Source organism: Sinohyriopsis cumingii, chromosome 7 (genome assembly GCF_028554795.1).
Source record: "Sinohyriopsis cumingii isolate HCF-2022 chromosome 7, ASM2855479v2, whole genome shotgun sequence".
Taxonomy (NCBI): domain Eukaryota; kingdom Metazoa; phylum Mollusca; class Bivalvia; order Unionida; family Unionidae; genus Sinohyriopsis; species Sinohyriopsis cumingii.
Genome location: NC_142967.1, coordinates 116,334,270 through 116,350,741, shown reverse-complemented (window position 1 = coordinate 116,350,741; position 16,472 = coordinate 116,334,270). Strand labels below are relative to the sequence as shown.

Here is a 16,472-nt window from a genome sequence, read left to right as displayed (position 1 = left end):
TAACAGGTGTCTTACCTTTTGGGTTGTATATATCCATTTAGTCAAGAAGTTTAGTACAACATGTATCATTGTGTAAGAGGCCTGGTCCAGTCTCATTATCATCCTCACATACCCATAATGAAGACCTGGTCCAGTCTCATTATCATACTCACATCCCTGTAATGAAGACCTTAGTCCAGTCTCATTATCATTTTCACCTACCTGTAATGAAGACCTGGTCCAGTGTCATTGTCATTCTCACCTGTCTGTAATGAAGACCTGGTCCAGTCTCATTATCATCCTTAAATCACTGTAATGAAGACCGGGTCCAGTCTCATTATCATCCTAACATACCTGTAATGAAGACCTGGTCCAGTCTCATCATCATCACATACCTGTAATGAAGATCTGATCCAATTTCATCATCATTCTAACATACTTGTTATTAAGGCCTGTCACAATCTTCTTCTCTTTGTGCCTCAATCTCTTCATCATTCTTTCTCAAATAAGGTCTTGACCTAAACTCCTCCTCCTCATTACATAATGGTAATAAGGACCTGGTCTAATCTCCTCCTCCTCATTACATAATGGTAATAAGGACCTGGTCTAGTCTCCTCCTCTTCATTATATAATGGTAATAAGGACTTGGTCTAATCTCCTCCTCCTCATTACATAATTTTAATAAGGACCTGGTCTAATCTCCTCCTCCTCATTACATAATGGTAATAAGGACTTGGCCTAATCTCTTCCTCCTCATTACAAAATGGTAATAAGGACCTGGTCTAAACTCCTCCTCCTCATTACATAATGGTAATAAGGACTTGGTCTAATCTCCTCCTCCTCATTACATAATTTTAATAAGGACCTGGTCTAATCTCCTCCTCCTCATTACATAATGGTAATAAGGACCTGGCCTTATCTCTTTCTCCTTATTACATAATGGTAATAAGGACTCGATCTAAACTCCTCCACCTTATTACACAATAGTGATAAGGAATTGGCCTAATCTCCTTCTCATTACAAAATGGTAATAAGGACCTGGCCTAAACTCCTCCTCCTCATTACAAAATGGTAATAAGGACCTGGCCTAATCTCCTCCTCCTCATTACAAAATGGTAATAAGGACCTGGCCTAATCTCCTCCTCCTCATTACATAATAGTAATAAGGACCTGGTCTAATCTCCTCCAAATTATATAATGGTAATAAGGACCTGGTCTAACCTCCTCCTCCTCATTACATAATGGTAATAAGGACTTGGTCTAATCTCCTCCTCCAAATTATATAATGGTAATAAGGAATTGGCCTAATCTCCTCCTCCTCATTACATAATAGCAATAAGGAATTGGCCTAATCTCCTTCTCCAAATTATATAATGGTAATAAGGACTTGGCCTAATCTCCTCCTCCTCATTATATAATGGTAATAAGGACCTGGTCTAATCTCCTCCTCCTCATTATATAATGGTAATAAGGACCTGGTCTAATCTCCTCCTCCTCATTAGATAATGGTAATAAGGACTTGGCCTAATATCCTCCTCCTCATTACATAATGGTAATAAGGACTTTGTCTAATCTCCTCCTCCTCCATACATAATGGTAATAAGGACTTTGTCTAATCTCCTTCTCCTCATTACCCAATGATAATAAGGTCTTGGCCTAATCACAGTCAGCTTAGCTCACATAGATTTGGGATTTAGATTTGAAAAGTCCAACAAAGTATCCATGACCTCTACTTTTATTGAAGTTCAGTCCTTTAAAATTCACTGCATGTGTTTTACTGCTTAAGCTTGCTAAATTGTTATGCGATTGTAAACACCATAAAGCATACACATAATAAATGAATGCACTTTGATTGTAAACATACAGCACACACATGATATAATAAATAAATATACTCTGAAAACACCATACAGCATACACATGATAAATGAATGCACTCTGATTGTAAACACCATACAGCATACACGTTATAATAAATGAATTAACTCTGATTGTAAACACCATACAACATACACGTATCATAAATGAATTAACTCTGATTGTAAACACCATACAGCATACACGTAATATAATAAATGAATGCACTCTGATTGTAAACACCATACAGCATACATGTAATATAATAAATGAATGCACTCTGATTGTAAACACCATACAGCATACACGTAATATAATAAATGAATGCACTCTGATTGTAAACACCATACAGCATACACGTAATATAATAAATGAATGCACTCTGATTGTAAACACCATACAGCATACACATAATAAATGAATGCACTCTGATTGTAAACACCATACAGCATACACGTAATATAATAAATGAATGCACTCTGATTGTAAACACCATACAGCATACACATAATATAATAAATGAATGCACTCTGATTGTAAACACCATACAGCATACACGTAATATAATAAATGAATGTACTCTGATTGTAAACACCACACAGCATACATGTAATATAATAAATGAATGCACTCTGATTGTAAACACCATGCAACATACACGTTATAATAAATGAATTAACTCTGTAAACACCATAGAGCATACACATAATATAGTAAATGAATGCACTCTGATTGTAAACATCATACAACATACACATGATATAATAAATGAATTAACTCTGGTTGTAAACACTATACATCATACTTGTAATGTAATAAATGAATGAACTCTGAAGTCTGTAATGCTGTCATGTAGCTATTCTCAGTTTTTGCATTCTAGAAGAAGCTAGATCTTTTTGAAAGATACTAATTTACCACAAATCTATTTTTAGCTTCAAACAGTTTTGAAATGTTTTTAAATTGAAAGCTGATTTACTGTTTGTAAAAAGCATATTTTTTATGTTTTACCTTCAATCACTTGCGTACAAGCAAGGTGACTATTGTATTTGAAATTTAGTTATAGGTTTGAAATTTTACAGATCTAAAACATGCTTTTCTACATACTTTTATGCAAACAGACATATTTTAATTGCCATCAATTGTTTCCATATTCAGCTGCGTCTATAATTATTGTTAAAGTAAGGGAAAATCTTATGATACAACAATATAAAAAAAAAAAAAAATGACATCCCAAGAAAAAAATCAGGGAAAAGTCACGTACCGATACTTGTTTGGTTATTGCAGTAAAATGTTTGGTAAAATTAAGGAACAGGTTACTGGCGACATTGAGAGTAAAATTAACTATATACCATGTCACCAGGAGCAAAACCAATCTTTTCATCTCAGAAGTTTTCATTCAATAATTTAAAAACAAAAACAAATATTCAAAGAAAATTTAGTTTTAATAAATGCAAAAGGATAAGAAAACATGAACACTTCTAATTGTTTATAAATATAGTTGAGCTCATAAATTACATTTAAAGTTTAAACAGCTTTTTAATTAAAATTTCATTTAAAATCAATTTAAATAGAAATATCAAAAGGCAGAATTTGGTTGTAAACATAACTAATCTTGTTTTGTGTATGCAAGTGTACATGGTCAAAATCTCTTGGCAATTTTTTAAACATGTACCTCATTTTAGCTACCTTCCTGTTGCTTATGTTTTTTGTTTTGTAATACATCTGAAGTAGGGTGCCCCGAGTGGCTGTGTGGTCTAAAGCGCTCACCGTTCCGGATCACTGCCATCTCACTTCTGTCTGCGTGGGTTCGAGTCCAAGGCTCGGTTAGCGTGGGTACGTGGGAAAGCCTGCCAGTAGCTTCTCGTAGGTCGGTGGTTCTTCCCTGGGTTTTCCAGGGTTCTTCCTCTACCAGTTATACTGGCCGCCATGTATAGCCTATCTTGTGCTGAGAAATGGTGTTAAACCCTACAACAACAACAACATCTTAGGTAAGGTACAATTACCTGGCTTCATTGACATCAAAACTTTGTTTATTCTGCTCTGAAGAATTCCAATATTGCAGAGAGGGCATGGCTGAATCCCAATATTGCAGAGAGGGGGTGGCTGAATCCCAGTATTGCAGAGAGGGGGTGGCTGAGTCCCAATATTGCAGATGGGGGTGGCTGAGTCCCAATATTGCAGAGAGGGGGTGGCTGAGTCCCAGTATTGCAGAGATGGGGTGGCTGAGTGTCTCTGGCTCTCAGTTAAATTTTTAACTAAAATTAAGGATGATATGACCATTAATATTTTAATTAATGATTAAAAAATAATTTTAATAAGATATTTGCTGATGAAAAGCTGGATCATATATGTTATACAGTCCAGTACATTTCATTCTCTTTATATTCTTATAAAGTAAATTACATTTCTTCCTTTTTCTATTCTTCAGCAGTCCAGTACATTTGTTACTCTTTCTATTTTTAAACCATACAGTACTTTTCTTTCTCTTTCTATTCTTCATCATTATAATATATTTGTTTCTAATTGTATTTTTAAAAGTACAGAGCCATTGTTTCTCTTTCTTTTCTTAAACAGTACAGTACATTTCATTCTCTTTATATGCTTAAACAGTAAAGTACATTTGTCTCTCATTGTATTCATAAACATTGAAATACATTTTTCACTCATTGTATTCATAAACAGTAAAGTACATTTGTCTCTCATTGTATTCATAAACAGTAAAGAACATTTGTCTCTCATTGTATTCATAAACAGTAAAGTACATTTGTCTCTCATTTTATTCATAAACAGTAAAATACATTTGTCTCTCATTGTATTCTTAAATAGTAAAATACATTTGTCTCTCATTGTATTCATAAATAGTAAAGTTCTTTTGTCTCTCATTGTATTCATAAACGGGAAAGTACATTTGTCTCTCATTGTATTTATAAACAGTAAAGTACATTTGTCTCTCATTGTTTTCATAAACAGTAAAGTACATTTGTCTCTCATTGTATTCATAAACAGTAAAGTAGATTTGTCTCTCATTGTATTCATAAACAGTACATTATATATGTTTCTCTTTCTATTCTGATACTGTAAAGTTCACTTGTTTTTCTTTTTATCCTTAAATTGTAAATTTGTTTCTTTTTCTATTCTTAAATGGTACAATACATTTCTTTTTATATTATTAAATGGTACAATACATTTCTTTTTATATTATTAAATGGTACAATACATTTCTTTTTATATTATTAAATGGTACAATACATTTCTTTTTATATTATTAAATGGTACAATACATTTCTTTCTCTATCATTAAATAGTACAGTACATTTCTTTTTCTTTCTATTCTCTTATTGGTCTTTGCTTTTCTTTCATTTTGTCATTTACCATTATCTGAAAGAAGGCAAATGAAAATCAAACCTGCAGCCTTGCCATGCAGGAACAGTAAGCATAATTCGCTTTCCATGGGTCGACATCCAGGTTTATGGAGTGGTGTTTATCACTCTTCTCTGACCCCTATATCACTTAGCCAGTAGCTGCATTGCATTTCCAATCTACTTGCAAAGTTTCACATTCTCTGAATAGCATTTATCTTAATATTTGTACATTTGCTGCATGGATTTTAGTGTGATTTCAATTGCATTCAAGTAATTTTTGGATAAATGAGGGGATAAATCATTTGCTATCATAGTGTGTTTGTAGTTGCCATCTTGTAGTATAAGTATGCCAAGTGTAGTAACAGTAATGTCATGGCTTCCAAAGTCGACATGGCAATGCATTAATTAAAGGTTTGTCAGTTGACCAGTAAGGTTCCTATTTAGAGATCTGTTAACCTTGACAGTCAGGGGAAAAATGAAAAAGCTGAGTTAATTCACCCTTCATACACCAGTCTGTAAGTCACAGTATATAATATATATAAACAGTGTCAGACACAATGTATGCTGTTTGCTAATTACAATTTTTGTGTTTCAAGCCCAAATAATATGTTATTTGATTTTTGTTTGCCCAATTTCATTTACACTTTTTTTAGTTTTAATAAGGCCATAAAGATGGTATCTGTCTATATCGTTGATCAGTGCTAGGTAGATTAGAAGATTAAAAGGCCGTAGTTGCCAATCTGATGGTCACTCTCTTGCCTTCATTAAATTTCCCCTCATTCCGCCATCATTTATTTCATGTTCTTTATGAATAAACCCCATACAAGGGATCATTTTCTGTTGAAGTCAACTTCGAAACAGAATGTGAAGCATAATTGGTTTTCATGGCATGAATGAAATATGTTTTGTATCTTCAAATAACTTCCAAATGTATACATAAGGTATGAACTAATTTAAATTACAGTACTCACAGAACAGGCCATTATGTATGGTAGTGCTTGGAGGACCCTGATTTTGGCTACACAAAACATCAAGGGCAGTCGATTTCTTCATTCTTGCAATGAAAAACTAGGTATTATCAATGACATATTGTCAAACTTGATGCAAGGCATATAAGGGTTGCCACTACTTTTGGGGGGATAAGGTCAGCTAAGCAGGTCAGTACAGAACTTAATTTTAATTGTGGTCTTCCTTGTTAGATGTCATGCAATTGTCTGGCATCAATTGTGGTTTGTCAACTGATCTGATTCAAGTTTGCTGCCGATGCTGAATTTCTGCATGTTAATCATGCTATGTCTGAATGTACTTTGATTACTCTGTGCTAGTTGTTTTAAGGACTCCTGTTTGATAGGACCTAACTGATCTGTGTCAGTTTCTTTGAGGTCCATTCTTTCACAGGACCTTGATATGTGCCAGTTGGTTGAAAATTATTCTCTCATAAGACTTTGATCTGTGTCTTGAGAACTATTCTTTGAAAAGACCTTCTTCATTGCCAATTTTTGTTTGAGGTTTGGTCTGTAATAAGACCTTGATCTCTGCTAGATGGCATGAAGACATATTTTTCCCTCATCTGATGGCATCTGAATTCATAGAAGAATCAAAGAGTTGTTAGATTTTAGACTTGAATAAGTTTGAGGATTCTTACTGCATATTGTGTGAAGTAGATTGTTCGGTATAATAATGCTTTTGAACTGCATACCAGAATTCAGTCCATAATGATTTCATTAAGGAATGGAAATGTCAGAAACAAAGCAGCAGCATTGTAACTTCCACTTTCAGACTGAGATTATGGATTCCTTCCTCAATAAGGTTAATTGTTGGTTCTCCAGAATCATGAGGGATTCTGTCATCTGCAAGGTTAATTAGTAGTCATTAATAGTTTTTCACTAAATTTTTTGCCCTGATTTTTTTTATGACCAATCTGTGGTAATTGTTTACCTCTTTGAAAATGTCTATCATAACTTGCCTGCCTTCTTCGATTTAAAGTCAGAACTTTGAATTGAGTCTTAATTGAATTGTCTGAATGTTTCTGATCAACTTTATTTAAAGAATATGTATAAAGTTGTTGAATTAAGTTTAAATTCGATTTTGGTTTGAATTTAATTATATATCTAAATAGGAAGTCTACAAATTTGCTGTGTAGAAATCTTGTACCATATATTTTGAAAACCTTTGAGGACTTCATTCATCATGGCAAAGGTAAATTTTTGAAAGCCTTATAGGATTTCCTTGATCATGGTAAAGACATTTTTGAAAGCTTTAGAGGACATCGTTCATCATGGCAAAGGTGCTGTTCAAATTTTCACAGATGGACAAGTTACAAAATGAGAACAAAATGGACAGCTTTTTGTACAATTATGCTTTTGGAATGGAAGGTAAGTTGTCACTCATTTTGCCAAGATATATTTTGCCACTTTATCAGATAAGGATTTTTTGTAATAACGAATTAATTGGATATATTAAGCACATGTTTAATATATTTTTTTTCAGGTTATGCCAGATATGGATTTTGTGTAATGGTAACTTAATTGGATAGATTAAGCACATATTGTAAATATTTTTTTCAGGTTATGCCAGATATTATGATTATAACAGGAAACATTGATATTAATTTTTTAAGTTATTTAAAACAATCAATCAAGCGTTTTGCTTTTGTTTCCATATATGACCACATCATGTGTATATTAAATAGATGCAAAATATGATGTATTTAAAGACAAAGTGATTCTTGCTGTTGATTTAATAATAATTACAATCTGGTAAATATAATGAGGATTTCCCTTAATCATGTGAAATTGTTAAGCTTCATTTATTTCTGATAAACTGGATGGAGAACTACTCTTTCAAAGTAATTGTTTAAAGAACCCTAAACTAATACTCATACACTGAGAGAGGACTCTAATGAAAAGTATTCTAAATATTTAACTGAAACCAAAATGAAAATAATGCATAAAGTTAATAAATATTGCAATTATAAGAGTTTAATGTTGTTTAATGTTGACCAGTGGAGGTACTGGTCAAAGACCAGATGAACTTGTAGGATTGTCTGTGTTTCATTGTCCCTCCGTCCATTAGCACAACTTTTCAATTGCAGTTTGTCCAAAACTTCCTGGATGATTGCCATGAAACTTTACACACACATTTATCCCTAGATCCAGTTTGTCCTAAATGAAAATGGTGCCACTGATCAAGTATGGCCACCAAAGTGGCCATCTTGAAAATCTTGTGTTCACTGTTCCTCCTGAATGGATGGTATATCAACATGTGGTTTTCACTGAAAGTACTCATGTGGTGTTCCAGTCTGAGGTCCAGTATGCATTGTAATTCAAGAGACTTGAGTTTGATACCTGCCCAAGCCAAATAGAGTCAGCAGCCTTGCTGATTATTTAGAAAAGGTACTTAGCTCTCATTTCCTTGATATAACGTTGTCCAAAAAAGTGCTCCAAAATTCCAGTGAAAATCAACCAACCAACCACATTGTCCATTATAAACTTTTAGACCTTTGCAAAGATAAAATCATTGATCATACTTTCACAAACAAGCTGTGAACTATCAGCAAAATTTGGAAGTAACAAAATCTACTGGTGCCAGTTTTAATGGACCAAGATAGTTATGGACAGCAGAACCCTTCATTTCAGAAAGTATGTCAGGAAAGCATTTGACATGGTTAATTTAGTTGACTTAAGGAAAGCTTTTGACCTTGTAGACTTTAGTTGACTTTAGGAAAGCTTTTGACCTTGTAGACTTCAGTTGACTTCAGGAAAGCTTTTGACTCAGTTAATCCTGATATTTTACATAACAACTTACAACTTTACAAGCTGGATAACAGTTTTTTATATTGGTTGAAGTCATATCTGAAAGAAGAAAAAAAAACCAACATTGCAATAAACAATGTTGCATCCGAAGAAAAATATGTGACTTGTGGAGTACCTCCAGGATCTCTTTTAGGCCACTGTTATTTCTTATGCTTAAGTATGATCTACATCTACACAAAAGAAATACTGAGACTGATTTATTTGTGTAATGAGATTTTTTATGGCTGCATCATTTGTGGGTAGACATGATCAGACCAAACAGAGTTCACTGTCTTGTTCATTTTCTATGAATACATTTTTAGTATGTAAAAGTCTGTAAGAGAGATTCCTAGTCAGCAGGTCAAACATATGTAGGTTTTTACAGAATTTGCTATACACTAAATTTTTCAAGTTATATATATATATTTGTGTGTGTGTGTTTGTTTTGAGTCTCACACAAATTCATAGATTAAAGTTAAAATGCTGAAGTATGTAAACTTTTGATTTTGTGTTTCACTTCAAATTAAAATCTAATTTGCATTATTAACTGTGATGATTTGTACATTTTTATTAATTTTCTTCATGTGTACACAATTATAATACAAAAATGAATGACCAGTTTTTTAAGCCTTAAAATTTGCAAACTTAGTAAGAAAATGTTTTCCATCATAGGAAAAAATAGTTCATATATTTTGTAGTCTAATACAAATCTGAGGTTTTGAAATTTCACTGAAAACATTACATATTAGGCTTTAGATGTTACAACATCATGACAACACAGTACATATTAGGTCTTGGATGTTACAACATCATGACAACACAGTACATATTAGGTCTTGGATGTTACAACATCATGACAACACAGTACATATTAGGTCTTGGATGTTACAATATCATGACAACACAGTACATATTAGGTCTTATTTGTTACAACATCTTGACACCACCATACATATTAGGTCTTTGATGTTGTAGCATCATGATAGCACAGCATATATAAGGTTTTAGATCATGCTAACACAGTACATATTAGGTTTTGGACATTAAAGCATCATAACAACACTGTAAATACTAGGTTGTGGATATTACACCATCATGACAACATAGTACATATTAGGTTGTGGATGGTGCTGTATCATGATGACACAATACATATTAGGTTGTAGAGGTTGCATCATCATGACATCATAGTACATGTTAGGTTTTAGACATTACAGCATCATGCCAACACAGTACATATTAGGTTTTAGGGGTTGCAGAATCATGACAACACAGTACATATTAGGTTATAGACATTACAGCATCATGCCAACACAGTACATATTAGGTTTTAGACATTAAAGCACCATGACAACACTGTAAATACTAGCTTATGGATGTTACAGCATCAAGCCAACACAGTACATATTAGGTTTTAGATCTTACATCATGACAACAGAGTACATATTAGGTTGTAGAGGTTGCAGCATCATTACAGCACAGTAGATGTTAGGTTTTAGATGTTACAACATCATGCCAACACAGTACAGATTAGGTTTTAGATGTTACATCATCATGAGAACAAAGTACATATTATGTCTTGGATGTTACCACATCATGACAACACAGGACATCTTAGGTTTTAGATGTTACAGCATCATGACAACACAGTACATATTAGATCTTGGATGTTACAGCATCATGATAACACAGTACACTTAGGTTTATGGGGTTGCAGCATCATAACAATGCAGTACATATTTGGTTTTAGATATTGCAACATTGAGCCTCATGATAACACAGTACATATTTGGTTTTAATTGTTACAACATCATGAAAAACATTATCAGGAAAAAATCCACAAATAGTTGCATTCAATCTCCTGTGCTAGACTCATAAGTTGTAGGATATGCCCCTCCTGTATGTCATTAGAGAGGACTAATTGAGGTATGTGTCCCATGATTATGTTCATGCCAGTAAGGTTTTGGACTTTTAAAAAAGTTTTGGTTTATATAATTTATGTTTTAATTTGTATGTTGGTCGGGAATGCCTAACTTTACTTAGCACTACTTCACTAGGATTATGATGATGTACTCTTAATCCTAAATACACACACACACACACACACACTGCAGTAATGCTTGTCTTTGGCACAGTTTTATGTGGTACTGAGTATACATTAAATGTCCCATCTTGGGAATGAATTATACACTTGTATGCTGAGGTGTCTCTATTGGCTGAATATTGCCCTAGATTTTGGGATAGTGTTTGAATATTGTCTTAAATCTGGAATAAAGTTGCCCTACTTGGATGCAGTTACCATAGTTTTTAATGAATGCAGAATTACCATCCAACTTTCAAACAGCATAAACCAATCCTACTGCCTCATTATTTTTTGACAGATTGGGGTTTATGCTGTTTGTTTGACATATAATTTTGGATCTGTCAGCATATTATGAGACAGCAAATCTGGGTCTACCATGATTTTGTTGTGAAGTTTACATGGGTCAGTATGGTATGTGATATGCCTTATATGATGGCTATAATTGATGGATTTTCCTAGTTGAATAGGATAACTTTCTGTTGGAGGATGTATCTGGAAGGAATCAATAATCCCAGCCACTATCAGAAAACATGTTCTTTGATGTTGGACATTTTGGATTCCCCGTTGGGATTTTAGACTTACTGATATTACTGATCGAGTCCTGCAGATAAATATGATCTGATGATGTAAGTAATATTTTATCTGTCAGGGTTTATGTAATAAATGTTGCATCTCATTTTGAAGCATTTATATCTAGATTTAAGCTGATTCAGCTTCTTGGCCCTGATTTGTGTGTCTCTGTGTGTGTGTGTGTGTGTGTGTGTGTGTGTGTGTTTTTATGCTCAGCTTATGAGGCTCATCTGATCTTGGCAAATTTTTCACATTTATATGATGCATGTTTTATATGTTATATTACTTTGAAATATTGAACTTTAATTATCAGCCATGGTTAGACAGGTTCTATCCCTGTGATTCTCATGCATTATTGTTTTTCTAAGTTTTAATTTTAATATATGTCATTTTCACACAAAAGTAAGACAAAAGGATTAGTAGCACGACCTGGACGCACCACGTGGGGAGTGATATTAAACCATTGGGGAAAAAACACTTTCAGAAGTAAATTACTAAACTTGGGAATTCCACATGATTTTTGCACAATAAGAAAATGGAGTGCTTATATAAAACAAGCTTGTTTTGTTTGAAATTTACTAATGCTGAGTACATGCATAGCTGATATTTACTAATGTTGATCACATGTATAGCTGATATTTACTAATGTTGATCACATGTATAACTGATATTTACTAATGCTGAGTACATGTATAGCTGATATTTACTAATGCTGATTACATGTATAGCTGATATTTACTAATGCTGAGTACATGTATAGCTGATATTTACTAAGAATGAATACACGTATAGCTGATATTTACTAATGCTGATTACATGTATAGCTGATATTTACTAATGCTGAGTACATGTATAGCTGATATTTACTAAGAATGAATACATGTATAGCTGATATTTACTAATGCTGATTACATGTATAGCTGATATTTACTAAAGCAGACTACATGTATAGCTGATATTAACTAAGAATGAGTACATGTATACCTGATATTTACTAATGGTGAGTACATGTATAGCTGATATTTACTGATGCTGATTACATGTATACCTGATATTTACTAATGCTGAGTACATGTATAGCTGATATTTACTAAGAATGAGTACATGTATAGCTGATATTTACTAATGCTGATTACATGTATAGCTGATATTTACTAATGCTGAGTGCATGTATAGCTGATATTTGCTAATGCTGAGTACATGTATAGCTGATATTTAATAAGAATGAATACATGTATAGCTGATATTTACTAATGTTGATTACATGTATAGCTGATATTTACTAATGTTGATTACATGTATTGCTGATATTTACTGATGCTGATTACATGTATAGCTGATATTTACTAATGCTGAGTACATGTATAGCTGATATTTACTAAGAATGAGTACATGTATAGCTGGTATTTACTAATGCTGATTACATGTATAGGTGATATTTACTAATGTTGATTACATGTATAGCTGATATTTACTAATGCTGAGTACATGTATAGCTGATATTTGCTAATGCTGAGTACATGTATAGCTGATATTTAATAAGAATGAATACATGTATAGCTGATATTTACTAATGTTGATTACATGTATAGCTGATATTTACTAATGTTGATTACATGTATAGCTGATATTTACTAACGCTGAGTACATGTATAGCTGATATTTGCTAATGCTGAGTACATGTATAGCTGATATTTAATAAGAATGAATACATGTATAGCTGATATTTACTAATGTTGATTACATGTATAGCTGATATTTACTAATGTTGATTACATGTATAGCTGATATTTACTAATGCTGAGTACATGTATAGCTGATATTTACTAATGCTGATTACATGTATAGGTGATATTAACTAAGAATGAGTACATGTATGGCTGATATTTACTAATGCTGAGTACATGTATAGCTGATATTTACTAATATGACTGAAAAATTGTTAAAGCTACAATAACAATCTAAATAACATACACACTACTTAAGGCCAACACCATTATGTAATCACATTGTATACTACTTAGGTGAATACCGTTATGGAATCTTTGTTCATACTACTGTTGTGTAATCACATTGTATACTACTTAAGGCCATTACCTCTATGTAATCACATTATATACTACATAAGGCCAACACCATTATGTAATCAAATTGCATTTTACTTAAGGCCAACACTGTTATGTAATCACATTTAAGGTCAACAGCACTATGTAATCACATAGTCTACTACTTAAGGTCAACACTTCTTTGTAATCACATTGCATACTACTTAAGGTCAACACCTCTATGTAATCACATTGCATACTAAACGTCAACACCACTATGTAATCACATTGCATACTACTTAAGGTCAACACTTCTTTGTAATCACATTGCATACTACTTAAGGTCAACACCTCTATGTAATCACATTGCATACTAAACATCAACACCACTATGTAATCACATTGCATGCTACTTAAGGTCAACACCTCTATGTAATCACATTGCATACTAAACGTCAACACCACTATGCAATCACATTGCATACTACTTAAGGTCAACACCTCTATGTAATCACATTGCATACTAAACGTCAACACCACTATGTAATCACATTGCATACTACTTAAGGTCAACACTTCTTTGTAATCACATTGCATACTAAACGTCAACACCTCTATGTAATCACATTGCATACTACTTAAGGTCAACACTTCTTTGTAATCACATTGCATACTACTTAAGGTCAACACCTCTATGTAATCACATTGCATACTACTTAAGGTCAACACTTCTTTGTAATCACATTGCATACTACTTAAGGTCAACACCTCTATGTAATCACATTGCATACTAAATGTCAACACCACTATGTAATCACATTGCATACTACTTAAGGTCAACTCCTCTTTGTAATCACACTGCATCCTACTAAAGGTCAACACCACAATGCAATCACATTGCTTACTACTAAAGGTCAACACCTCTTTGTAATCACACTGCATCCTACTAAAGGTCAACACCACTATGTAATCACATTGCTTACTACTAAAGGTCAACACCTCTTTGTAATCACATTGCATACTACTTAAGGTCAATACCACTATGCAGTCACATTGTCTACTACTTAAGGTCAACACCTCTATGTAATCACATTGCATACTACTTAAGGTCAACACCACTATGTAATCACATTGCATACTACTTAAGGTCAACACCACTATGTAATTACATTGCATACTACTTAAGGTCAACACCACTATGTAATCACATTGCATACTACTAAAGGTCAATACCTCTTTGTAATCACATTGCATACTACTTAAGGTCAACACCTCTATGTAATCACATTGCATACTACTAAAGGTCAATACCTCTTTGTAATCACATTGCATACTACTTAAGGTCAACACCTCTATGTAATCACATTGCTTACTACTTAAAGTAATGGATAATGTGTTGCATAATACCACTAGATGTTAAGCGTCATGCATTAAAGGATTTTCATTTCACATATTGCTAAGAGATGGTATGAAGCAATTTGTAGATTGCACACAAACTTTCCATCAATTTAAAAAGTGAATGCCCATTATTATAACATGCATATGGGCATGAATCCCATTAAATTGGCCCAGTTTGCTTTTGTGTTTGAAAATACACTCACCCTGCATGAAAATGGTGAGTGAACATTTCTGATGGTCAAGTGAATTTTCTAATCACTCACCCAGTTAGTGCTGACACTGAGTTGACCAGTGTTTCTATTTAATGAAAAGGTTGTTCTGTCAAAAATATTGCTGACTTTGTTCATTGAAAGTCATTACTTTCTACTGGAAGTTTATTTTCCATTTTGATTTGATCAAGTTTCTACAGGCACTTGACTCTTACTCATTAGTTCTAATAGATGCTCACCAGAGGGACCCAGACTGATCTTCATTAGTAATTATTTGCAATTGCTTTAAAAGGCTCACATACTTAAGTAACCAGTCATTATTATGATGAAATTTAGTTTGTTAACATCAGTTTTTTTAATAAAAAATTCTATAATATCTGAGTAAAAGTCTATTTTGGGCGACTAAAAGTTGTGAGTACTTGACTGCCTGGATGAGTGAATTAGTGATTTTTCATTCTGTGGTTTCTTATTTCCCTTTATTTTTATCCATGGCTGATGAGAGCCAATTCTGTTATGGTTTTCATTATAAAATATTCTATCTGTTGTAGTTTTCTGAAGTTCACATCACAGTATTATGCTGCTAACATACCCCCATATTAGTCAGTTTTGGCAGTTGGTACACTGTTAGAGCTCTCATACACTGCATTACAGTGAAGGACACTGGTATCTTTAAATGGACAGAAAATATAGTATAAGGACATAACTTGTAGCAAAAATTATGCATCCAGGTCATGGTGTACAAATTTGCCACATCCCTAAATTTCGAATTCATTCCATGCATTGATTAATTAATTTGTTTACTCTGTGTACAAAATGCATTCATCACCTACTCAGTCAAACCTCTGATCTTATCCAGATCAGTTGTCACATGGGAACGACATCATGGGTAATAATATGATTGGTCTTCCATTCCATTATTTTATTGGCATAATGAAATGGAATTGAAGTTAGGTTTTTTTAGGGCTAAAAGAATCAAGATAAATACTTAGAACTGCATACATCAGGCATAAGTTAATACTTCACAGCTTTTTTTCTCTACAGTTAAGCTTACAGTGTTATGGAGAAACTTAGTTGCAGTTAGACAGTTTTGGTGACGTGATTTGTGTCTCTTCCATCTTATGGCACTGACATAATTGGAAGTATAATAAGAAACTGGGAGAAGCCTAATGAATGAT

General features: G+C 33.2%; 2 protein-coding genes across 2 annotated transcripts in view; both read left to right on the top strand.

Annotated features, from left to right (window-relative positions):
• LOC149795983 (general transcription factor II-I repeat domain-containing protein 2-like) overlaps positions 1 to 4,002 on the top strand; it is a 31,117-nt gene extending 27,115 nt beyond the window's left edge. Inside the window, exon 2 of the mRNA XM_089963907.1 lies at positions 3,883 to 4,002. Within this exon, the coding sequence (XP_089820033.1) occupies positions 3,883 to 4,002 (120 nt within the window). The remainder of the gene's footprint in view (positions 1 to 3,882) is intronic.
• LOC149795982 (uncharacterized) overlaps positions 1 to 16,472 on the top strand; it is a 137,931-nt gene that overhangs the window by 38,943 nt on the left and 82,516 nt on the right. The gene's annotated exons all lie outside the window — the stretch shown is intronic.